The sequence below is a fragment of the Triturus cristatus genome, chromosome 6 (genome assembly GCF_964204655.1).
Source record: "Triturus cristatus chromosome 6, aTriCri1.1, whole genome shotgun sequence".
Classification (NCBI taxonomy): Eukaryota; Metazoa; Chordata; class Amphibia; order Caudata; family Salamandridae; genus Triturus; species Triturus cristatus.
The window spans coordinates 822,750,951-822,777,438 of record NC_140589.1 but is presented as its reverse complement, the minus strand read 5'-3'; the positions used below and the strand labels follow the sequence as shown (position 1 = coordinate 822,777,438).

General features: G+C 42.9%; 1 protein-coding gene across 1 annotated transcript in view; it reads right to left on the bottom strand.

Annotated features, from left to right (window-relative positions):
- Positions 1-26,488, bottom strand: part of HEATR1 (HEAT repeat containing 1) — a 326,965-nt gene that overhangs the window by 204,234 nt on the left and 96,243 nt on the right. The window contains exons 16-17 of the mRNA XM_085611426.1: positions 23,368-23,489; positions 8,329-8,526 (exon numbers count right to left, since the gene is read on the bottom strand). Of these exons, the coding sequence (XP_085467552.1) occupies positions 8,329-8,526; positions 23,368-23,489 (320 nt within the window). The remainder of the gene's footprint in view (positions 1-8,328; positions 8,527-23,367; positions 23,490-26,488) is intronic.

Sequence of the window (26,488 nt, the reverse complement as noted above, 5' to 3'; positions counted from 1 at the left end):
GGTCGCGCCGGGAGAAGCCCAGGACAAGGGCTGGACTGTCTGTGGCCGTCCAAGGCCAGAGGAGGCCGGGCTGGGCTACCCTATTGACACTAACGAACAGAGCAAGAACGTAATAGTTTTCGTGTGTTTGGTAATTGCCAATTGTGATTTTTTAAACTTGTTGGCTGTCCATATTGCTATTTAGCATATACTTATCGATTATTCAAACATGTTGAGACGTCGAGCACAACCTAGAACAGATAAAAAATCTAATACTATAGATACATACTTAACTAAAGCAGTTAGTGCCCTGGCGGAGGAAATAGATCGTACTGAGAGACGGATCTCAATGGGAACAGGTACAAGGGGTGGGGAGCAAGTGAATGTGATTGCAGAGATCCATACAACCAGGGAGGAAGGTTCGATTATTGCAAACTGGGCATCGGATATAACTTCTGATATAGCTATGGTTGACACGGAGAATTTACACAGCCCCCGGATCTCAATTACACCAACCTTATCCAACTCATTTTCCTCGCCCCAGCTTATGAATTTAACTAAAGGGGGCAAAAGGAGAATATAGGCCAGGGAATTAGTAAGATAGCTAAAGGAAAGCATATAGTTACAAGAGGGACGTCGCTAAAACAGAAAGCTGCATCGAATAACGGGCAACCTATGTGTTCTCTTAGTATGGAGGTCCTTACCGAGAAAATTACTGAGATAATCCGGCCATTATACGAGAAAATAGATTTTTTGACTAGTGAGGTTCATAGACTTGGTGGGTACCTGGATAACTACAGATCACAAGCTCAATCAGTTAATCCAAGGGAACAGACTAATGTGATGACAAATAATGCCCCCATGATTCAGCAATTAACAATTTGTTAAATTTAGTACTGGCTGATCCTAGTGTAGGTCCAATTACTGCCAGTAATTTAGAGAATTTAGATAATAGGAAAAATCTAGAGGAACCCAAAAAATCATCTCAAGTCGAAAGTATCATGCCATTACACGGTAAAGGAACTCAAAGGACTGAAACCTTGGAGCCGGCAAGAAAGCCATGTAATATAGAAAACCTTAATACTACTCATATACCAGCGGTCATTAATTTACCACCAGAATGCGGGCATATGTTGCTGTTCTTTCTAATGTACCCAAATTACCGGAAGGGCAATCAGAAACCAACGAAACTTTAAAAAATAAAACCTTGCACTGGTTATCTAAATATTGTGGTTTTCCCACAATAGAGGCCAATCAGATAATACTTACCGAAAGGGTTGGTTGGATAGGCCCACTACCAAAAAATGTTGATGGTGACTGCATAATAATTAATTTTAGGTCACCAGGTTGGGCGCATAAATCCATAATTATCGCCCCTCCACCTTCTTGTTGGGATTTTAATACAACATTACTGCCATTGGGTTTCTTTTATAGATATTTGCCTGCAAGTGATTATGTTATAAACCAAGAGATTTACCATCCAACTATTAACCCAATGAACTCATTAGTACCCCGAGCTACATGCTTTTCTATCCCGTTGTATAATAGATTTCAACCTCTGGGCACATTGGAGGATAACGATTGACGAGAGAGCCCCGAGGATGTATCTCTAATCGATGGAATAGATAGCGGGGTAGGCTACAGGCCAGTTGTCAGAGGAAATGGAATTAGCAAATATATGAATCCCAAGCAGGTGATTCCAGACAATGATAACATTGGGTATAATGCTTCTGTTGTTATAAATAATGTCAATGAGCGAGAAGTCGGGTCACAGAATGCCGAGATCGTAGCAAATGTGACCACAACTACGATCTCTATTACAAGCCAAAGAATGCAAACAATAATACAACGGGGCTATACATTTATAACTTGGAATATTGCAGGTCTTGGTAAAAAATTGGATACCCCCTTTTGGCAGGACTTTATTTCCTGCAGCAATGATTTTATTTGTCTACAAGAAACATGGAGTACAGTCCCGGTCGTGGTCGAAGGATACTCTTCATATTGCCTAAGTGCGACACTGTCCATAACAGAAAGAGCTAAGGGAGGATTGCTGCTGCTCATATCAAACAAAATACTTGGGTGTAAAATTATAAGCTATTCATCTATATGTAATCACAGCCAAGTATTGAGATTCGAGTTCCCAAAGGGTAAGGATTTGATATTAATTAACTATTATAACTCTACCTTTTCCAATGATAGGGGAGATTTATTAGAAGCATTGGAAAGGGAAATAGATAGGGTATTGGCACTTTCTGGTAAACTTGCCATTATCCTTTGGGTAGGTGACTTCAATATACGAACATGCCTTTCAACTCAAATTAACTCCTGTGGCTTTATGAAAGTCAATAGTAACAATAATGAGAATGATGATGATTTATTACACTTTCCCCACTGTAGATATGGTACGATTTTAAATACGATAATGGCAAAATTTGACCTTGACTTATTAGACTGTACATTTAGTAAGGGACATATTAAATGTCCAACTTTCACTGGGCGGAATGCTTTTAGTAACATAGACCACATCCTAATTTCAAAAAATGGTTTTTATACTGACTTATGGATATCTGAACAGGTGGTGAGTGATCACAATAGTATTTCCATAGTTATTCTAGATTGGGGTAACAAATTGGTGAATACCGAGGATCGTATTTTAAATATTCTTCCTGTTAGGTCTAATGGCATGAGAATTAAATGGACTGGAGTAGATCCACCCAAAGTTCAAAAGGAGGTGGTTACAACCTGTAGGAAAGAAATTGACTATTGCCTCAGTGAAGAGATCCTCCCTGACACCTTGATAGAGGCTTTCTCGGATATTAACAGATTAATAAAGATTTTATTAACCAAAAGTCCTAAGAATTTGAAAAAAAACAGGTCCGAGGTGGTTTGATTCAAAATGTACACTTGCACTACAAAAACTAAAATTGGCACTGAGGACTATTCCCCGAAAACAACTGTACATACATGAGTTGCGAGTTGTATATAAGCAAGTTATACTGGTCCACAAAAAAGAACTCCAAGCGGATGCATGGGACAAATTAAATCTGGCAGCCAACACCAATAATAGCATACTCTTTTGGGAAACTGTAAATAGTCCCTTTCTAAGAGATAAATATACGCCAGAATTAACGTCCCAAGTGAATTGAACAGAATGGATTGAACATTATACCAACATTTTTAATCCAGACAAGGTGCCCTCAACCACAACATCAAACAATGATTTTACATGGCCTTTAGTGCCTATGTTTATTGATGTGGAAGAAGTACAGGAAGGGTTAATAAATAGTAAAGGGGGAAAAGCACCAGGTCCGGACGGTGTTCCGATTGATCTATATAAGAACGAAATGGATCTATGGGCCCCAATTCTTACGAGGGTTTTTAATATTGCGGCTGTAGGGAATTTCCCCAAATCTTGGGGACAATCATTAGTTATTCCACTATTTAAAAAGGGTTCCCGCTCCGAAGCCTGTAATTACCGTCCGATATCTTTATTGGATTCCTCAATAAAGGTTATGAGCAGGGTCCTTTTAAAAAGATTGGAAACCTGGGCCATGGACCACAAGATTTTAACTCCTGTTCAATATGGATTTAGGAAAGGCCTAGGTACTCTTGAACAATGTGTGAACCTGGATCTGTTAATTAATAAATACACGTTAGTGAAAGGGGGTAACTTGTTTTTATGTTTTGCTGATTTAAGCAGTGCCTTTGACCTAGTGGACCACTCTCTTTTGTGGACTGTACTGCTTGAATCTGGGGCCCCGAAAGAGATAGTATTCTTTTTGGCACGAGTATACGAGAAACTCTCCTGTAGTGTACGATATGGGCCAACTGGTGAACGAACCCCCTTTTTTGATGTAAGAAGAGGAATCAGGCAGGGGTGTGTTTTGGCCCCTCTTTTATTTTCCTTATTCATTAATCAAATAGCCATGGTTTTAAGTCAGATCCCAGCAGACGCACCAATGATAGAAAATAAGGCAGTACCAATATTATTATATGCTGATGATGCAGTTTTATTATCCCGTAGTCCAATAGGCCTTCAACGGCTTATTACTAATTTTACAGATTTTATTAAAGGTAGGAAACTCATAATCAATAAATCCAAAACTTATACTATGACATGTGGCAAAAAGTCGAACTCATCAAGGTCTTTTTTCTTAGATGGTTTTAAAATTCATGCTGTTACCTCGTTTTGTTATTTAGGCATTACCTTTGCAGGAACTGGTAAATGGACCAATGAACATGAAAACATCAGATATAAAATGATTAGGAACATGAATGGAATATTTAGGTTTGCAGCCAAACTAGGGGACCGGAGGGTAAAGGACATGGTGAACATATATAATGCAAGATGCGTTTCCTCAGCCCTTTATGGGGCCGGAATATGGGGTCATTACCCTGCCGACCAACTCCAACTAGATGAAAATAGTTTTCTTAAACGGCTGCTAAGTGCTCCTGTCTCAGCTTCTACTGAATTAATCCATATGGAAACTGGTCTTAACTATATCTCTGATTTGGCTGCTTTGCGGCCATTACTTCTATGGCGTTCTATCTGGTCCAAGAGCGAAACTGAGTTCACACAGTCCATAATTAAGGACTGTTCAAAGTTGGACTTTGGCACCCGTATACCGTGGATAAGTTACATTAACCACTGGTATAATTTGTTATTTGATTTTAATGTTCTTGATGAGTCCGCATACCCAATAAAACTATCAAAAAAAGAGATAAAAGTTTCTTTTTTATCCTTTAAGAGGGGGGAACGAGATAACAAATTAATAGGGACCCAAAGAACACTTGTGTGTTATAGGCAACTTGAACTTAAAAGTGGGTTCCAGCAGTATTTGGAAGATGTGACAAGATCTTCGCATAGATTTGTATTATCTCGTCTTAGGCTGGGAATTGTTCATCATCTCGTAGCCTTTCCGGATATGGGTAAACGATCTAAAATAAAGTGCCCATGTGATAATATTTCTAATCAAAGTTGCTGCCATTTTCTACTTTTTTGTAAATTTTATGTATCACTTAGGAAATGTTATTTAAAACCGATTTTTTTTTTTTAATATAATACCCGCTTAACTGTAAATGCTATGAGATTACTATGTAAATTGGAGAGCCCAGATATCTGTTTTTATGTGGCTAATTTTATAATGAAATGCAGAGCTGCCAGAAAGTCGATGGTACTTTGAAAATCCTGTTTTTATTGCAAATTTGCACATAAACATTTGGCACTTTATAGCAAACTTGCATAGCTTTACGTACTGTAATAGTTGGATAGATATTGCAAATTTGCACATTAGTAGATGTCTTCTCATTGCGAATTTGCACAGCTTTATGTACTGTAATTGTTAGTCAGATATTGCAATTTTGCATATTAGCATATGTCACTTTTTAGCGAATTTGCACAATTTTATGTACTTTAATAATTATACAAATGGATATTTGTATATCTGGATTCTGGCACTTTATAGCACAATGCACTTTGATGTTTTATTATGAATATGTATTATAGTTATTATTTAGACGGAGGATTATTGACAATATTGTGTTTTGTAATAATTATACATGAGGAGGATTTTATAAATGTAGATATAATTGTTTAGCTTATATGGTTGTGTTACGCAAACCGAATAAAAGCTTTCTGAACTGAACTGAGACCTATCCGTTAGGAAGGATTTTATCAACTTCCAAGCATTACCCTGGACCCCGCATGTTGACAACCGGTCCATCAATAAATCATGATGGACCGTGTCAAAGGCCACTGACAAGTCTAACATAATCAGAGCGGCCTTACCTCCCCTATCCAGTGTGGGTTTATTAATACGAGGTGTTTGATACCAAACACCATAGGTTTCAGTGAAGCCATTAGGCAGCTGGGAAACTCATTTTGGCCAGTGCCCAGTACATACATACCTTAAGATGGCTTCCCTGTTCACTTGTGCTGTCAATATTGAATTGGCCAGCACAGGGACATATTTGCTCATGCAGATATCTCCTTACATATAACATAATGCCCCAGCTTTAGGGCTGTAAGGTCGGATGTAGAGATGACTTACAAATATTACATACAGTGTTAGGGGACATGGCACACAAGTGTTTGTCATGTTGTGTTTTCATCTTTTAGAGCACCTTGTCATGCAGCCTGCAGTGGCAGTCTGTACGAGTTTGATGCTTGGTCCCTTAGAGTGGCACAAGATATGCTGCAGCTCTGAATAGCAATTACAGAGGTACTAAATGCCTGGTCACTTGAGGAACAAGTGACCAGTTATCTTGTTTTGGCGAAGGAACACTGTCACTTGGGACCTGGTTAGCAGGAACCCAGTGCACTTCAGTCAAAGTTGCATCAAATACCAAGCAAAAAGCAGGGGGGCTTCTGCATCAAAAATCCAGTTTCCTTCACATAGACATACAAATGAAGAAGGAAACTCAAGTGGGTCAAACAGTATTACAACATGTATTTACAAGTTTAAAATCATCTTTAACCCAACCACCACAAGGATAAAAAAACGCAAAATAAAATAAATAAATCAATGCTCAGCATGTGAATCCAGAAAAGATTCACACTACAAAACTAAATGGTTTCTTACCTAAAGTAGTAGTTTTGTAGCTTGCAAAATGTCTCGATTCACATGCAGCCCACCCACCTCTCTAGAAGATGAAGGAGCAATAATAAAAAATGTAAAAGAATCGGAAGATGGCGACCACATGTGAAAGCTTCCAGGGAGGCTGTATGACGTCAAGAGAGGCTGGATCAAGCACCAAATGGTGGGACAGTCGCGGCCCAAAAAAACAACAACAAAAACACAGACAGGAAGGACAACTAGTATAAAGGAGAATTCTGGACCCAACCACTAGAGGATGAATAATTCACAGCATCTGAATGCTGAAAATTCTTCAAGCTGCAAAACTACTCCTACAAGTAAGAAACCATTTCTTTTTTTTTTTAATATTTTTTTTTTATTTTAACATACATATGTGAGAACAAAAATACAGAAGAACATTAATCAACGAATTACAGCAGAGTAAACATAAACTGACTTTTCCTTACCATAGCACCAATACATTTACAAAAAAATGAAAATTTTGAGACAGGGCAAAAACAGACAACGGCAAACACATACCAAATACAAATAGAGGGTTTCAAAGCACCGATAATTATTATTAAATTCATTCTAAATTCGAGGTTAGCTCATCTAGATTAATCCCTCCACCCAATCTGTGAGCGGGTTCCATATCTTTAGGCCTTTAGCTCTTCCTTTCCTTCCTTTTTGTTCGTAAAGTGCTTTTTCCAAGTTGGAAATATGTAAAAGCTGAGCTGTCCAAAGCCCAAAGGTTGGAGATCGAGGATCTAGCCAAGATGAGGCGATACATAATCTAAGCACAGACATAGCTATAAATACAAATTCCCTACTAGAGTCATCTTGAGCGTTACCCCTAATAACATAAGGTGAGGAGTCATCTGAACTTCTCTTTTTAAAACATATTGCCAAAAACCAGAGACCTCGCCTCTATCTAGATTAGAACATGTTGAGAAAATGTGGGTCATATCTGCCCCATGCCTATTACACCTAAAGCAGTGGGCCCCTTCCGTACCACCCCATTTAACAATTTTTGCCGGGGTGATATCTAAATCATAAAGAGTCTTAAAATGTTCAGCCCATAAACTAGCCGTGCATAGCACAGCATTCGCCATTTCTATTGATTTATAAAGACACGGGTCTGTGACATCCACCCTGGCTTGCCATTTCACCGAGTGTTTCTAAATATCATCTGTGAGTGCTTTTCAATATCATCTGTTACCCCTCTCCAGCAGTATAGTAAACACCGATGAAATTGACGGACCAGATATACCAGTGAGGATATCCAGCAGTGGAGTCACTGAAAACCCCCAAGGAAATCCCTTCTCTGTAAGAACTTAAAAAAGTCCCGGCTATTATTATTAAATCTAGCCATAATTATATCAAAAGAAGCAATATATTCCCCAGCTAATAAGTCGCCTATCCTAAAAACCCATGCTTTCCCCCACCGCTGTAAATACTCGTCTACCAATGTCGCCGGTATCTGATTATAGTCAGATAGTAAGAAACCATTTCAATATGGACCCCAACAAAAAATGTGGTATCTAAAGCAACAGTCAGATTAACAAGCAGCTACAATAATTGCAAAAGGGCAGTTTACTTGATCAAGTCACATAACCTGACTTCAAATAGGGCTCTCTTTCCTTCCTCCACAGGGACAGCGCAATGGAAGTCACCTTTCCCGCAGAAGCAGGGCAAAGTTTAGAGAACGTAAAAGAATAGTAGCAAAAGAAAATGGAATCCAAAAAAATGTTAAATACACAAGTGGACTTACCTCAGCTGAATCAACAGTTTCCAGCTTTTTGACTTTCCTTTCCAGTAAACTGAAAATCCTCTGCACAGCTTGCGAATGACTGGCTTCAGAAAAGGCAATGCTGCAGCCCTGGACAAGAGCTTGGCACACTACTTGAAATGCTACTTTTTGCTGTATGCCTCTTTCCTGGTTATCAGCAATCTGTATTAGGTCCTCAACCTCCAAAATGACAAGACAAAAAGTAGAAGTTATACTTCTGCATGCATCATCATGGAATCAAATTGGTTCAAACATTATACAATTGTAGAATATGCCAAAACCTGCAGCATTAAGAAGGCAGTAGTAGCTCACAAACACAAATTGTAATAGCATTTATGTCACACTTACTACCCCGGCAAGGCATTGAAGCGCTTTGGGTTCTCGAGTAGACTGTAACTCGATGCAAAGTTAGTGAAAGTAAGTTGGTGGGTTAGATTGTCTGATTCTTTTATGTAAGTAAAGTGACTAGGTTACTTTTAGTGTTCTTGTAAATCTCGTGCAATTACTCCATTTGTGTGTGATAGTTAGTGAACAATTTGAGTCAAATGTTAGTTGGCTGGACAAAACAAATTAAGAGAAGCTAGAAATGTTGTTAATGAAAGGTCCATTGAAGGCTTCAAAGCATTAGGAGTGTGGCAATTGAGAAAAAACTAAGTTTTGGACAAAGACCTGGGAGTGCATGGAAAAGGTGAGTGGCAGAAAACTGGTGTGGCTAATAGTGTGGATTTTATAAAATATTATATAGTACACACACAAAGTCACATATGTTTTAACCAGTTTTCTGAAGGTTATATGGTTCTCCATATCCCTTACCTTAGCTTGTAAAGAAGTTATACAATTTGGCTGTTTGTACAGAGGACATTCCACCAACATTTGTTGTTCTTCTAACCTGGAATTATCAGATGAGGTGCTGATCTAGAGCATAGGTACCTTGATCGGATGTATATAGAGACTTTTGTCTTTATTGCCTTGTGGGTGATACATAGCTTGAAAGTGGACTTCTAGTAATTGAAGGGCCTTCAAGGAGGGTGAGATATGGGCTTATGCATTTACATGTAGGAGTAGTATGGCAGAAGAGGCTTGGATTCTCTCGTTTCCTCATGATTGGTAAAGGTGAGCCATGATATAAGCCATTAGCATATTAAAACTTCGACAGGATAAGGGATATTGCGGCTTGAACCTTATGAGGGAATCCTAGGTATGGAAAGATGCGTCACGGCGTTTTCAGGGTAAAAAAAAAAAAGGAAGGTGATTGCATAGTTCATCCATGTGAGCATTTATGGGTAGTCTGAAGTCCATGGTTATTCTAAGGTTTCGTACCGTCTTAGATATTCTTGTTGATGGGCCTAGTAAGTCTGCCAAGGTGAAGGGAGGACCCGGCCTGTGCTCTTTGTTTAAAACAGGAGTAAGATTGGCTTACACCTAATTGGCACATTTAAAATACCTGTAAGTTAATAGTAAAGTGGCACTACCTGTACCCAAGGCCTGTAAATTAAATGCTACTAGTGGGCCTGCAGCACTGATTGTGACACCCACTTAAGTAGCCCTTTAAACATGCATCAGGCAAGCCATTGCAGCCTGTGTGTGCAGTTTTAAACTGCCATTTCGACCTGGCAAAATAAACCTTTTGCCCGGCTCAAACATTCCTTTTTAATACATATAGATCAACCCGATAGCTGTTTCTGGACAGCCCAGAGGGCAGAGTACAGTGTATTTAAAATGTTGGACATATACTTTTAAGTTCTACATGCCCTGGTAGTAAAGTAGTTTTTCGCTGCTGCAAGGCCTACCTCTCCCATTGGATAACACTAGAGTTACCTTATTACATTTTATGTGCAATTTCCAAATCGGAAGAGGTAAACAGTCCTTGTTTGGGCTCTTTGGAATTATAATGGAAAATCCTAACTAATGGGCAATTCGGATTTTAAATTACAATTTTGAAAATGCCACTTTTACAAAGTTGGCATTTTCCTGCCTTAGCCATTTGGTGCCTGCAGCCTGTCTCTGGGTCATATGACTGGGTGTAGGTGACCGTTGGGCTTTGTGTATTCCTCAGACAGCCACACACAATGGGAAGCTTAGGTGTGCCTGAATGGGCCATCACAGGCAGGATAGGAAGAAGGAGCTGGACCCAGCCTCACTTACACTTGCATAGGGTGTGTTCTACCGCAACTCAAACAGCTCAACTCAACAGCCCTGTTGTTAGTCTGGAGCCAGGGGAGGGAGGGCATCTGTGCACTTCAAAGGCCTATCTCTAGAAGTTTGTCCCAACTTCAAAGGCACAACTGGGTGTATATATACTGGACCTCAGACACTACCTCTTCAGTACACTTCTGGGCCTGTGAATACCCTGCCAAGAAGGACTGCTGTGCTCCTGACAGGACTACCATTCTGCTGGAACCGCTGTCCTGTTGTGCTGACCTGCTGCCCTTTTGCCTGGGTGAGAAGGACTAGAAATGCATCTCTTGAACCCAGAACCCAGAGTGACTCTAAGGGTTAGTTGGCTGGAATCCTTATTAGAAGCATCACGGACACAGCAGGTGTCCAACAACTGTTGCCCTGCACCTGGATTGTGCCATCTGCCCTGCCAGGTTGTGCCACCCCAGTCCTGGGTCCTTGGAATGGGGCTTAAGGTGCTCAGCCAGCCTCTGTGGATCCAGCAGAACAGGCATCTCCTCTGCTGTGTGGTTCAAACCGACACATCGCTTCACCTGGATGGATTTGACCAGTTGCAAAAACTTGCATCACAGCCCATATGAACCGCTGCTGGGCGATGCATCCTTGACACAGTACTTCGCATCCCTCGAAGTCAGCCTCGACAATGACACCGGACTCCACATCGCAGCCTCGCAGCTCCTCGGAACCGAAGCACAGCTTCGACTGTGCAATGCATCCTTTACACCAGCGTTCGCAACGCAAGCCCTCGTCGATGGGATCCTCAATGACGACACAGGATCTTGCACTGCAGCCTTGCAGCATCTCAGAACCGACGCATCGCTTCAACTGCATGACGCATCTCTGATGCGGATCCTTGCAATGTTCCACGAATCAGGATCTAAGGTACTCTGTTCAGCGGACCTAACTGGGTCCCCTAAGCCAGCCTGCGCTCCATCGCGGTCAGCCTAAACTTGTGATTTTGTCCCGGTCCACCGCGACCAGATATCCACAGTTGGAGCTTTGTGGCACTATTTTCACTACAATCTTTAATTGCCTAACTCTAGTTCCGCTGATTGTTTTTTGTCATTTTGGGCTTGTTCTATTTATTAAAGAAAGTTCTATTTTCCTAACCTGGTGGTGGATCATTTTTGTCTGGCGTTTGCACTTTATTACTGTTTGAAGTATTGCAAAAGTACTTTACACATTTCCTCTAAGTTAAGCCTGACTGCTCAGATCCAAGTTAAGAGAGGGTTGAGCACAGGTTAATTTAGGGTTGGTGTGTGCCTCACCCTGACAAGCATTGTGGTTGCTAATTGACCAGGGCTCACATCTCAAGTAACCAACAAAGTGATTATTTACAATGACTTGTACATTCTGTTTTATCTATGAACGTGCATTTTGTCATGCGAGTTCTTCGATTAGTGCCAGATCCTTTGAAGCATTGCCATTTGTAATTTCATCCTTTTTAATTCTGTATTTATCCATGGAGCTTTTTCTTTTTGCTCTGCATTGATGTTTTCTGAGGAATCAATACATCAAAAGCTGCATGAAGCCAACTATAGAGCTGCTCTATAAGGTTTACTGCTTCTAGTTCTGGATTAGGGTTTCTAGATCTTCCATGTTCAGTTTGTTTCAAGGTCTGTAGGTAGTTGCATGTAGGTTTAGTTTGGCTGAAGTTTGTTGTGGAGTCTTGTGCTGGAAAGAAACTATGTGATAATCAGTCCAAACCACTGGAGTAGTGTAAGGAAGTGGGTTTCTGTTGTAGTAACCCCCCCCCCACTTTTTGCCTGATAACTGATGCACTTTTCCTTGGTGTGCCCTGGGCTCCTGCCAATCAGGTGCCTAGGGTCTGTGTTCCTTCCCTAAAAACTGCCCAACAGCCTAAACCCAATTAGCCTCTCTGGCCACATGTCAGCCCCTGGTAAATGGTACCCTAGGTACCCAGGGCCTTGTGACCAGAGAAGGCCCCTAAGGGCAGCAGCACTTATTGTGCCACCCTTAGAGGCCCTGTACCCTGACACACACACACTGCCTTTGCAGGTTGAGTGTCTTGGTGCAGAACAAAATAGAGAGTCGACATGGCACACATCCCTGTGTGCCATGCCCACAACACACACTGCCCTGGCATACATCAGTCACCCCTCAAGCTGGGTGCCCTATGCCAGTGGTCTCAGGCACAGGTGCCTGAGCCCTGTGCCCCTACAGCACCCAGGTCCATTCCTGAGCACTGTAAGTGCAGTGCTGCCATTAAGAGTATATGGTGCTGGGAGGTCGTCAACACGAACTCCACAGCACCATGATGGCAACACTGAAGACTGAGAAGTTTGGTATCAAACTTCTCAGCATATTAAACCCACACTGATGCCAGTGTGGGATTTAATGTAAAATGCACGACACAGGGCAACTTAGAGTTGCCCCCTTAACCTAACCTACGATCCACATCTTGTCTGAGAGGCTGCCTAAGCTGCCACACAGCAGACATGTTGCTGGAACCCTGTGTAGCGAGCCATCCGCTCTCCTGGGCCTGCAACCATGCACATCCTGGGCGAGGTGCTAGGTCTCCTCCCCCAGGATGGGCAGGGGAAGCTTCAAAGGCATGCCGCCTTTGTGAGCTTCTCCAGGCCACTTGCTGTACTCAGCAACTGGCCCCCACCGGTTCTGAACCCCAGTCTGGCGGGAAGACTTGCGGGAAATCCCAAGGGAGGAAAGGGGGTGTGCCAGCCTCTGCCAACCCCACCCCTCAGGTGGGGGAGGCGAGGTGAAGCACATCTCTGGGCTCTCGCCATCTTGAAGATGGGGAGCCCTGCCCAATCAGGACTAGGCTACTGCCCCCCTCCCACAGGAGAGTGGCAGAATAGGGGGTGTACCCACCCCAGGGAAGGGACCCATTGGTCCCTGCCCTTTACCTACCTATAACGCCCCTAAATTTAGTATTTAGGGGCACCCTGAACCTTCCTTCCTCAGATCCAGATTCCAAAACAAGAAAGAAGATCAAGAAACAAGAAGATCTGCTGTGCAGCTGCTAACAAGAGGAAGACACCAACTGATTTGTCCCCAGCCCTACCGGCCTGTCGTCCCTCGAACCTGCTCCTGCTAAACCCCGGCGTCTCCAGTGGTCAGCAACCTCAAAAACCCCAGAGGACCGGACTGCCTTGTGACTCTAACTCGGACTCCCACGAGCAGTGGTACTGCTCAAAGCAAGTAACAAGCCCCTGGCATCAGCCAGGAACCGCGACTCCTGCACACTCTGCACCTGCCAAGCCTGGCCTGTGTCGGAGTGGACAAAGACCACGAGGACGTCCCCCACGGCGACTGTGGCCCCGAATCCAGCACCCAAGGACCCACCTCGACGCCCTGGACGACGCCTGCAGCCTCAGAACCAGGGACCCCTTCAACCACGACCAGCAGAGGGTAAGATTTCCCGGCGCCAAAAGGCACCCCTGCAACCGGCGCCTTGCGGCCCCCTGTGCCCATCGCTTGGGTAGTTGGAGGATAGGTAGGCACCCAACTTACCTCTCGAAGTGGTGGTCGCACCGGAAGAATCTTCGCCCCCGAGCCTGCAGCCTTTGTTCGTCACTGAGCTTCTCCATTGAAATCCATTGAGCGCCCGATGGCTCAAAAGCACCCTGCACCCAGCCGCCAGAGTTCCCCTGGCAGTGCAACCTCTACTCTAATCTACTTCCCCACTTGCCCTGAGTAAGTGACCAGGAGCCCAGCTCCCACAGCTGCGCAGCATGCTAGCCAGTAGCCACCAACCAAAGGCCCCCTGCCTCCCATAGGATAAAATTGGGTCTAACTCTCTCTGCACCCAGCTGCCCCTGTGCCGCTGAGGGCGTAACAACTGTACCTACCTGACCCTGGGAGACTCCCGAGTCTATGCCCAGAACCTTAACTCTGCCAGTCGAGTACTTACCCAAAAGCCAATAACTCACTTTTCTTCCATAGGGTAACATTGACTGGTTTCACTTGGAAATCCTTCCAAGTGTCGAGTTTTGAAACTTTAAAATATTCATCTAAAATCAGCCGAATAACGAAAACGAATTTACTCACCTGCTATCAGGAGAGAACCCAGTGCTGGATCTTGGTGCCCAACACTGACCCTGCAAAGTAATTACAACCGTACTTACCGCTAACTTGATTTTCCTCCATAGGATAACACTGCCTGGTTTTTGCCAGAAATTCTTCTAAGTGTCGATTTTGCAAACTTACAAATATTCATTAAAAATCGCCTGTTTAACAAAAACGCATTCTTTCAACTGTTTACAGGAGATGCACCAGTGCTGGATCCAGGATCCAACACTGAGTTAGAAAAAGTAACTATAACCCTACTTACCTGCTATGTGAATTTCCTCCCATAGGATAACATTGGTGATTCTATGTGAAAAAGTTTCTAAGTGTCAACTTTTAAAATACAATAATATTCCTTAAAATTCACAACTGTAACGTTTTTACTCAACTGTTTACAGGAGATGTCCCAGGACTGAATCTAGGATCCAGTCCTGTGGTAAGAAAAGTAATCCAAAAAGTAATCAATTGCATTTAACTAGAAATTCCCATTGAGCTCAATGTATAATTGTGTTTGAAATTGTGTTGCCTATTGCAACAACTGTATCTATTGCATTCAAAAGTCTATTGCATATTGAAAGTATTTATCTAAAGCATCTCATTCTGAGAAAGTATATTTTGATACCTATTGTTGGTTCTAAAATAAAACAACTATATATTTTGATACAAAACCATTCAGTTCTTGCGTGTGTGAGACCATTTGCTGACTGAGTGTGTACAACAAATGCTTTACACTGTCCTCTGATACTGCCTTACTGCTCGACCAAGCTACTACTTTAGAGAGTAAGGTTATATCTAACTCTAGCCTCTGCCAAACCTCTGGGGACTGTGGACTCTGTGCACACTGTACCTATTTGGGAACAGTATATACAGAGCCACTTTCTTACAAGTAGTCCCTTGAAAGGAGATTAATTCTGGATTGCAAAGATGACATCTAAGGTGTGTCCTGCAACGCAGGTGGGATAAAGAACGAGTTCACATAGGTTGAGGTTGTCAAGACTTGTAAGGATGATTCTGAGGTGTGGAATATTAGGTTTGTAGAACCAGATGTTCAGGTCACCAAAGGTATCTACAGTAGAGGAGAAGGAAGTTGAAACTAGAATTCTTTCCGACAAAGACAGATTTAAAATCTTTTCTAGAGACTTTCTTGGATTGAATGAGGTTACGGATTCCGTAAATACGGTGGCAAGCTACTGCCCCTTTTACCAATGCGGTTGTGCAGAATGTTGGGATAACAGAGTAGGATGGCTTAAGGTAGTTTTGGAGCCATGTCTACCCCAGCCTATGATCCAGTTATGAAAAGCTTGTCTGGTTCTGCTTTCATCAGTAAGTTGAAGATATTGTACTTGGTTCTTCCTCACTGAATGCACATTTAATAGTGGGCAGTTTAGGTTAGCTACTTTGCTGCAGGGAATAAAGCCTTTTAAAGCTGCAGAAGAGTAAATATGATCCTTAAAGTTTTGGACTGTGGTTGATTAGCACTGTGCTGTATAGAGGACTAGTTGGTGATATGATCATTCTGGCTGGGAAAGTGTTCAATTTCCTGTGATTGTCATTCTCCTGCTCCAAGAGGCTTTATAGAGATTTTGTGGCGTCCTTCTATGTAGGTGTTTAGGACCTGGGATGAGACTGGGGACATTGGGTGCTCAACTGTCTTTGATAGGGTGACAAGTGGATCAACTCTTTGGGATTACGAGGTAGCAGAGGATAGAAGAGTGTTTTTTTTGCGTGTTTTATATGGAGATGAGAGTGGGGGTGCAGAACATGAGAGACAATGTAGGAAAGTGCCCCTTTTTGACAAGGTCACCCCTATTTTTGGGCTGGTAAATGATGTGATTTCGACTGAAAGTGCACTGGGTTCCTGTTAACCAGGTCCCCAGTGCCAGAGCTCTTTCCCCAAACTGTACAATTGTTACCCCAATTGGCACAACCTTTAGCACCTCTGTAAGTCCCTAGTTAATGGTACTCTGGTACCTAGGTCCTGGGGTACAAAAGGGGGTTCCTAACGGGTGCAGCACGAATAGGGCCACCCTAAGGGACCACTCACCAAGCACGTGTAAGACTGCCATTGCAAGCTGCATGTCTTGGTGCAGACAAAAGCAAAAACATGACATGTCACACATCTCTGTGTACCATGTCCCCTATCACTGTGTGCAATATTTGTAGGTCACCCCTACAGTAGGTGTAACAGCCCTAAAGCAGAGTGCTGAATATTACATGTGAGGGCATACCTGCATGAGCAGGTATGCACCTGCGCTGGTCAGTCCTATTACTGCTTGTACATGTGACCGGGGAAGCTATCTTAAGACATGTACCGGACACAGGGGAAAAAGAGCTCCCACAGCTACAGGACGGTTTCACTGAAAATAGGAATGTTTGGTAGCAAACATCTCGTACTAATAAAACCAGGTTCCCTGTGCCAGTGCTCCTTCCTTAAAACTGAACTACGATTGGCACTTCAGATGCCCTGTAAGTCCCTGGTAAATGGAACCCAGGTACCTAGGACACTGGGACTGAAGAGGGTCCCCTAGGCAGACCCTCCAGGATTTCGCGGCTTGCCGCAAAATCGGCACTTTTGTAAAAATGCCGCGATTTTTACAAAAGTGCCCGCGAAATCGGCACTTTTGTAAAAATGCCGCAATTTTTACAAAAGTGCCTGCGAAATTGCCAATGTACAACTCCTGAAACTAATTGATGATGTTCTGCCCCCACTCCTGTGATGAAAGAATGCCTGTGGCCTCTGTGGATGCTTACATGTATCGTGGTGACTGAGGATGCCCTTGTGTGTACGAAAGATTTTCTGTAAAGATTTGCTTTGGAGACACTAAAGACTATAACAAAGCAGTTATGCAGTGTAAAGGAGTTGGGCAAAAGGGAAAATTGTGTATTAGCTGATGCATAATATGGCAGAGAGCGAAGTGAAGACGCATTCAGATATTTGCAAAAAAAAAATATAGTGGGATACAAGTGTAATTTACCAATAGGTGTAGTTTTGCTAAAATAATAAAAGTGAAATTTGTAGAGCAGCTATTGAGATTAGCACCTGAAAGTTTCATAACAGTATATCGTAGGCGCTTCAAATGCTTGTATTTTACTAATAACATTTCAAACAAGAAGTAAATAGCCGCAAAGCGACACCCAAGGAGCTTTGACATATAAAGGAACTGAGGAAAAAAAGGGGAATTGATTTGCTGAGGATAAAGTAATTTGGAAATTGTACAGCCGGGATTTATTCAGAGGGCTCCTGGCTCGAAGTCTGCATTTTAGCCTATTGACGTCATCTTGTCAGATTAAAGTATGTTCACCTTATAGACTAAACTAGGCCGTCCTTAAAAGGCATATAATTTCAAACAATCCCCAATTAATGTTTACACAATTTAAATTGTGTTTATATTCCGACACTCTGGGACTTTAATGATGCCTTCTATTTGAACAGGTGACAAATAAAATCCCGGATTCCTACATGTTCCAATAGAAAATTCCAAGACCTGGAATAGTTGGGAGACGGGGGACTGGAGGTCACAACACTATGGAGCTTATTTACAAGCCCCTTGTGCCATCTTGCCTTGTTCCCATATGTAAAGTGATGTCCCAGCGGCTTGTAAATAAACCCCCTACATTTGTAGAGTCCGCGATCGTTGCTAATGCACGTAGACTTCACAACGGATGGGTCACATAGGCTAGGACCAGGCGCGCAACACCCATTGGACTCGCAGGGCTTCAGCCCCCCCCCGTCGTGTGTGGCAGCCCGGGGGCTGAATCTTTAAGCAATAGGCAGAGTGGAGCTGCAGGGGCTCTTAGACTTTCAGGCGAGAAAAGGGTTAAGGATGTGCCAAACACCGGTCCCGCAATGTGTCAAAAGGTGTGATAACTGCTACCAACCTATACTAAAGCAAATGGAGAATTGCATTTCCAAAGGATAACAGCCTTCACCTGTGGGCTGCTTCCTCTGTTCCATATTCCAGGTTCCCTATCCAAAGTGGAATACTCTGCTAAAAGAGTTTCCATTGATTTAAAGCTGAAAATGAATGATTATGAGTAAAATAAAGTGCCGCAAAAATGCCGCTAAATTTCCATATTTGTGCCGCTAAATTTCCATATTTGTGCCGCTAAATTTGCGAATCCATGCCGCTATATCCTGGGGGGTCTGCCTAGGGACCCCTCACCCAGGTCTTGCAAACTGCCACTGTAGCATACATGCCTTGATGCAGACAAAAAAGACAAAGTAGACATGTCACACTGCATGTGTGCCTTGCCCAGCAGCACTGCCCAAGGTATAGGTAAGTCACCCCTCTAGCAGGCCTTACAAGCCCTAAGGCAGGGTGCACAATATCTCTGGGGTGGGAATATCTGGGCCTTGGGGAGCTTGACCAATGGTGTCCCTACGTCCACTAGCATCAAACGTACCTGAGCAGTTGTGGGTTTATTTGTGCAACCTCCGGGCCAGCGCCTGCAGCCTCTTTCAAAAACCGATCTCCCCCACTGAATTGCAGTGGGTGCCAGACGCTGTGTTGGCACTATGCACCCGACCGCCCCAGAGCCTCTAAGGGTGCAAGTTTTGTGCTGCTTTGTGGTCCCTCCTGTACTTACCTTAACTCCAGGAGATCTACCCCCTGACTCCGCTTTACTCACCTGTGAGCAGAACATCTTCAATCACCCCCAGTCTCCACTGGTTAACATTGGGCACTTCATCCCGACCTTGACCTCCGCACCCGGCAGCCCCTCTGCCGCTAGTGGTGCATTCTTGGTATCAATTTGGTCTTTGCCAAGTATTGACCTGAAACTCCAAAGACTGGATCTGTAAGTTGGGTACTTAAATGAAAAACTGCATTCTTGTTTTCCTCCATAGGTTAACATTGCTGAACTAAAAAATTGCACCTTTTGAAAGTATAAAGTATTTATCCTGAAAAACATACTTGCCTTTTTATGTAGTTCTTAGGTCTTAAAATAAATCTTTAAAGAAGCATATTTTTCTAAAATTGGTGTGATCTACTTTTTCAGTTGTGTGTCATTTATTAATCACTGTGTGTATAACAAATGTCTTACACTCCTATGTGTTAGGCCTAAGGCTGATGTGCCACACTACCACAAATAGATCACTTGGATTTGCATTGAGCCCTGTACACTTCTTGGGGAATCTCTGGACTCTACAAGATATATCCAATTACTTGTTTATCACATAAAGAACCAGCTTCCTACATCCAGCATTTGTGCTCCAAACAATTCTAAAGTAACAAAAAATATGCAGTTCCTTGAACAATTAGAATAGAAGGGACAGGGCGGTGTATGAGCTGAGGAATCAGACGAGGGGACATCTTATTGCTCAGGTCAAGAGCCTTCACACACCCAGATGGGTGTCATGCTTCATCATGGGGCATGCTCCTCGTCAGGCCGGCACTGCAATGCCAGATGGGCACCCTCAAGGGGGCTCTTTGTCAGAGATTTTTTGTTTTATGCCGTAGGTGAAGTGTAGGTGTAAGGACACTAATGAATGTAGGGGAGTCCTAAACTAGGTTAAGAGGTATCTCTAAAGAGGGCCACACCTCCAACTGGGGTTCCCTTCCAGGTTAGACCCAGTTAGACGCTGCTCTATTATGAGGTATGACCTTTCTGCTAATCATCCTTCTGTTCTTTGTTTTACACCCTCCCCCCACCCCCAATTGTCTCCAGATGAACTCTTGTTGTTTCTTCAACATGTGACAGTCCGTGGTAATTTGCGGACAGCAGGATATTCTGCAAATAGACTAAACAGTGCACTAGCTCCCCCACCTAAAAGGCTCTACCCCCCGTGATTGGCACTACGTTCTCTTACATATTTCAACTATGCCCAACCTTCTGTCATTTAAGGTCACAGCATCTCTCGAAAATGGACCATGCCATTATTACTTCACCAATTCCAATGGTAAGAATGGTAAGGTCCACCATACTATGCCCCTAAATGGAGTATTTAGGTGGACCTCTGACACCAAGAACTCAGGTTCGCCACACTAAAGAAGAAGGAGGATAAAGAAGAGCAGAAGTACACAAGAACTGTGGACTTGCTGTGAACATGTCGCCAAACCCTGCTTGCCGGATCCTGTCCCAACAATTGCAAAGACCAGACTCGTTCTGCAGCTTCCAAAAGCCTCGGAGGGCTGCCAGCACTTCTCCATCCAGTCAGCATCTCCATTGCAGTGGAGGAGCCACTGTCTTGCAGCCTGTAGGTACCAACTGCAGAGTCCGTTTCACCAATCTGCTGACCACTGGGTCCACCGACCCAGCCCAGGAGGAGGTCACAGAGTGTCCAGAAGGTCAGCCCATCAATCCATCCAGTCTTCAAGACGTGATCCACCCCAGAGGCTCCTTGCACCAATACCCAGGGTACCGTAGCCTGTTGCAAGCACCAAGGTTTGTTTGTGTACAGACACAACACCACTGCCGACAAAAAGGACCTGCATGTCAAAGGACTTAAACGGAGGCCAGCTTCACGCCAGAAGTTATCTTGCTGTGTTTCTTTTTCCCTCTTCTGCAGGTGCACCGAGAACTGTGAGAGCCTCAAACTCGCTGACGCACCGGACGAAACACCTATGAACCCAAGTGCCCAGCTTGAGTCCATTGAAACTGATGGGTGTCTCTGTGGTCCTGAGACCCTCAAGAGCCGAGTCCCCCCTTCGGTTCTGCCGAACTGCCCCCCCAGTGCCCACTTTCTTTGCAGGTAATGCTCCCAGTTGGCTATGAACGCAAAAATCACCTCTGTACCCAGACACCCCAGGGCAGGTAAACTTGAACTCTTGGTGCTTTCTTAGACCGTGGCCCCTCTTTACAGTAAGTCCATAAGAACACTCCTGAGAGTTATTTGCAAGTGACCCTATGCAGTATATGATTCTCCAATAGGATAACATTACCACATTTGTGGCTCATGCCTCAAATCTGACAGCTGTATTTTCTATGTTTCTGAAAATCGCTAACTTGAAAAGCACTTACCTGATCTAGAAGATCTTGGTATCTAAATTAATATAAAATCGGTGTTATTTTCATCAATTGGTGTTGGATTTCCTTATTGGGTGTCTCTCTCACTTATTGATTCTGTGGCTGCAACAAATGCATAACCCTACCCTCTGATAAGCCTAAGGGTGCTCAACCACACCATCAGAACTAGAGCACCTTGGGATTGTTAAAGAAAGCTCCTGTACGCTAGTAAGGGATACTTGGACTCTACACAGTGCACCTCATTTTGGTACACTATACAGAGAGCCAGCTTCCTACATCAGGTAGTGAACATGAGGTGAAGAGGAAAAAGCAGATGGGGAAGAGAGAAGAAATATACTGGTGCACCACAGACAAAGAAAGTGTATTAGCCTTTTAGAAACAGTTTTTAGTTACAAGTGTAAGGGCAAGCCCCTTTAGAGACACTCTTCTTTTTCATCTCGCTTAAACACTGCAAAAGCCAGTCAGTTAACAGGCTAGGCGGTAAGATAAGTGAAAGGGACAGTCCAAAGCCTGAACTTAGGCATGCAGATTCACTCTAAAGATAGGGTTAATCTTTCTACTACACCCTACTGACCAGAAACTATTATGTGGGAAAGATTTCAAATCAAAGAGAGAAAGACATCACTGAATAGCTAGGCAAGTACCCATGTCATTCACTGCACCTTGGCATATCAGCTCCTTATGGATTTACTCAACAGATGCAAATGCCATTCTTCATTCAGAGTACTCGGTCAGTCTTTGTCCAATAAACAATACATGGTTCAAAGTACTTATAGGAAAGAGCGGTAAACTGGGTCCACCACAAGGAAGTAGCAGTGGGTGCTTATTCTTGTACAGAGATTGGAGATAAATCAGAGGGGCATTTTTCTGTTCCCAGTTCATGATTAGGATATCAAGAATTTCAATTGGAATTCAGAAACTTTAATTGCTCTTATAATGAAGACAGACACACCAATCTGATGGGTGGCCTTTTCAGTCACAAACCTATGGTAGGGCTACGCAATGGCACTTAATTATCAACACCAGCACTTATGAAAGTCTACCACATGGTGGCGTGGTCTGTCTAAATTACCCATGAACACAATAGCTGTTTATTAATTTAATATACATTAAAATACCTAATACCAGCTGCCCAAGTCATTCTTACATTGTTTGGGCACCTGGAATAGTCAGACTTGTCACACTTGTAGGGTGGGATGGTTAGTAGTTGTTTTTGTTCTATCATTGATGGCACTGGCAGGGGTAATGGTTGGTGCAAGCTGCAGTGGCCACCTAACGACGGCCCTGGCACTTGTATGTTTTCCACAAATTAAGCACTGAGTGCAGGTGACAAGTAGGAAAGAAGAATTATTGAAAAATATCACAAATTCAAATGTCTGAATATTTACAGGAATTTTCCATGGCCATTCCCAATTGAAAACACTCATAGTTACTCTCATTAAGGTTGTGGTAACTGTATTTAAGTAAATAGAAAGAATCACCCCCATATTTCGAGGTGTCTCGGGAAGGAATTTTTCCATTAAGAAAAAAAAACACATTCTCTGAGAAAGAAAAAAAGAATACAAGTCAAATGCGAAAATTCATATCAAACACCTGCTCTACTCCTAGAGTGCCAACTTAGTGGAAACATTCTTTAGTAGCCTTTGGAAACTTAATAGATTTACAGGACTACTCTTGGTGATGTCTGACCCCCAAAGAGTTAGAAATCTATTATAAACAAAGGCTCAAACTTACTTGAAAAGATTTCCACCATTTTCAATGCAAGTCTGTGTTATTATTCGGGTACAAACATTTTCCCTAGACCCACAAAACACATCATCACAGGCTTACCATTTGTGGCACAGAAGAGGAGTCCAAAGATGCTACATTGCCAGCTAGCACTTGAATCATCTTCCTGTTTGCTGCACCTGCCAACGCTGCTGGCTTTGATGCTTTCATCACTTTATTAAGAGCTGTTTCAATAAAAATAAGGAAGAGGAAAATTACAATACTAACAACTCTCATATATTTGCAAACTGACGCAACATAACCACAGTCTCATACTTAATTGGTACAAGTTGAAGAATAAAGAATACAAAATTACTTATCTATTGTAGGTGTTAAGTCCACATACCATAATTGTGCAACAGTCTATCTTTTGTCTGCAGCACGTTCCATCCCACCAGTACCCACTGCAACATAATGAATCCACAAAATAGGCTCAGAGAACAGCATGTTGAAGATCAATTGCTGCGCTGCCACAGACTCCATATTTTTATGGGCATTAGTCTAGTTCTCTTTGACAGGTATTCAGACCTGGACTGAGGTTTTCACGCTATTGTCTTGTGTGCTAATAGTGGACCCAAAGACTAAAGAATCGCTGTATACCTGGGAAGGTAAATTTTCCCTTTAATACTTAGGAATAGCACGTTGAGGGGGTGGGTTAATGGTGCTCGGGTTTCCACTATTTTAGGCACTTCCCCATGGACTGCTGACCAAAAGGTATAGATCAGGTCACAGCCCCATATAGTGGGGTTTTCTCTTCTGCACCTCAATCATGTTGAGGTATTTATTAGTCCTTCAGAGAATAATAGTAATCAGTAGTAATATATTATTTGTAACACTTTTACTTGCAGAAGTCTGGTGGTGGACTGAATGGCAAGCATGGGAGCATTCGCGTCTCCTCCCAGTCCTCCACTTCAATTTGCAATAGGTCGTCTGACCAATTCTCTTTCAGCCCCTGCATGTTAATCGGGAAAACTGCTTATCATAGGTCTATACATGAAACAGCATATCCATGGACTCCCTGGAGAGTCAGATTTTTAAGTATCTGAAGTACTTTGTGTTGGCCAATTTAAATTCTATGTATATCTAAGAAAAGGTTTTTATACAAGTGGGTTGTATCATGACTCTGAATTATTCAATATCCAAAACGACCCATGCTCTGCATCTCTTTAATTCATGTGCCTCTTTAAGGGCTGTGCTCAATCACAAAATGTTTTTTATATCAGTTTGTTATCCTAGATTATTACTTTGAATACTTAGACCATACTGATCAAAATTCCACGTGGATCAATGTGTGAGTGCCCTCAAGTCAACTCCAACCTCACAATCATCTAGAAATTGTCTCATGTTGCTTCTTTTCATCAAGTCACCTCAAGGGCAGGTGAGCAGTGTAGGTAAGTGCATCTTTTTGTCATTGTCACCCCTACTTTTTGCCAATGGTACAGATGTTTTTTGACTGATGTGCACTGGCACCCTACTAACCAGACACCAGTGCCAGTGCTATTTCCCTAAAAACAAGGTAAAATAGTCAAAATTGTAACACAATTGGCACAGACTTTAAGTTAGGCCTTAAAGTCTCATTAGAATTTTTGATTTCATTTTTAAAAAGGTCCAAATACACAAGCAATGACTAGCACATTGGAGAGTGTCAAGGAGCTCGACCCGACACCTTATTTGCAACTTAATATGAAGCAGTTAAAGGCCCTCTGTAAAGCTTGTAAAATAAATCCCAGGTCTTCTTCAACCAAGCCACAACTCCAGGAGTTGCTGGCAGAGTTTGATGCACCCCATGCAAGAGCAGAGAATTTTGACATTCCTGAAGAGGAAGTAGTCAGTGAAGAGGATTCTAATCATGGGGATTATTCCAATACCAATGGTACAGTTGGTGAGGAAATCCCTCACCTCTGCCCTAGCACTGTACCTTGAGAGTCTGCCCCTACCTGAGGTAGGTCAGGCCATTCAGGACAGGAAGAAGAGCTGGATGAAGAGGACTTCGTCCTTGTGAAACTAGCCAAAAGACCAGCACTTGAGGCCAAAATCCTGGCCACAGAAAGAGAAAGGGCCAAGATGGGTAATGGGGCCCATAAGTGTTGGCAGCAATAAAGTAAACAGTGAGAGAAGAATCTTTGATCCCCAAATCTTGAAGAGATTGTCCCTAAATATGTTTAGTGTGATGACATTACCAAATGGATACTGCCTTTAAGAGGGCGTGTAAAATGAGGAGATTTCACCAGAAATACTGGGGCTCTCTACTCTGGAAGTTTTTCTCAGGAAAGTGTAGGGATAGACTTGTGACACTGGATAAGGCAGATGCTGAGTCTTATGACCTCATGAAGGAAACCCTGGTTGAGGGCTTTGGACTCACTACTGAGAAGTACTGGATTAAGTGCAGGGAGACTCACAAAACCTGGAGTCAGTCCTGGGTAGATTGTGTTGACCTATCAGCCAAGACACTAGGTGGCTGGTTGAAAGGCAGTAAGGTGCAATATTATCAAGGGCTTTACAATATGTTGATAAAAGAGCCTTTTTTAAGTAATTGTACATCATAAAAACTGCACCAGTACCTAGTGGATCTAAGGTTAGTCTACAAGAGCTGCTGAAGTAGGTAGATTATTGGGTCAACACAAGGGTGTCCAGAAAAACACAAGGAGGGGGTGTCCAAAAGAAAGGGGTTGCTGTTCATCATGGGTAAGATGTGGGACACAAAGAGGAAAAACCCAAACAGTCTTCGAAAGACCCCCAAAACCCTGTTCAGGAGGGTGAGCCCAGAAACACTTCCTAATCAAAGGGTGGGAACCATGGTAAGAACTGGGTTGGGATCCCAAAAATACTTTAAATTGTAAAGCCAATGGACACAGAACTGGGGACTCTTCCTGTCCCAAAAAGGTTTCCACTTGGGCACCTTGAGTCTCTACTGGGGTGGTGAGTCTCCAGATGGGATCCTTGGTGTGCCCTGACCAGGTCAGAGACCAGGCTGAAGGCCACATATCAATGGGGTTGGGGTAGAAGCACTGAGGGATACAGGTACAATTGTCAAAATGGTGACTGGAAAACTGATTCTACCAGAACAGTACTTAACTGGACAAAAGTATCCAGTCATCAATACGGATAACAATACCAAAGTCCACTCCATGGCAATGGTGACCTTTGAATGGGGAGGGGTTACTGGCCATTAGAATGTGGTTGT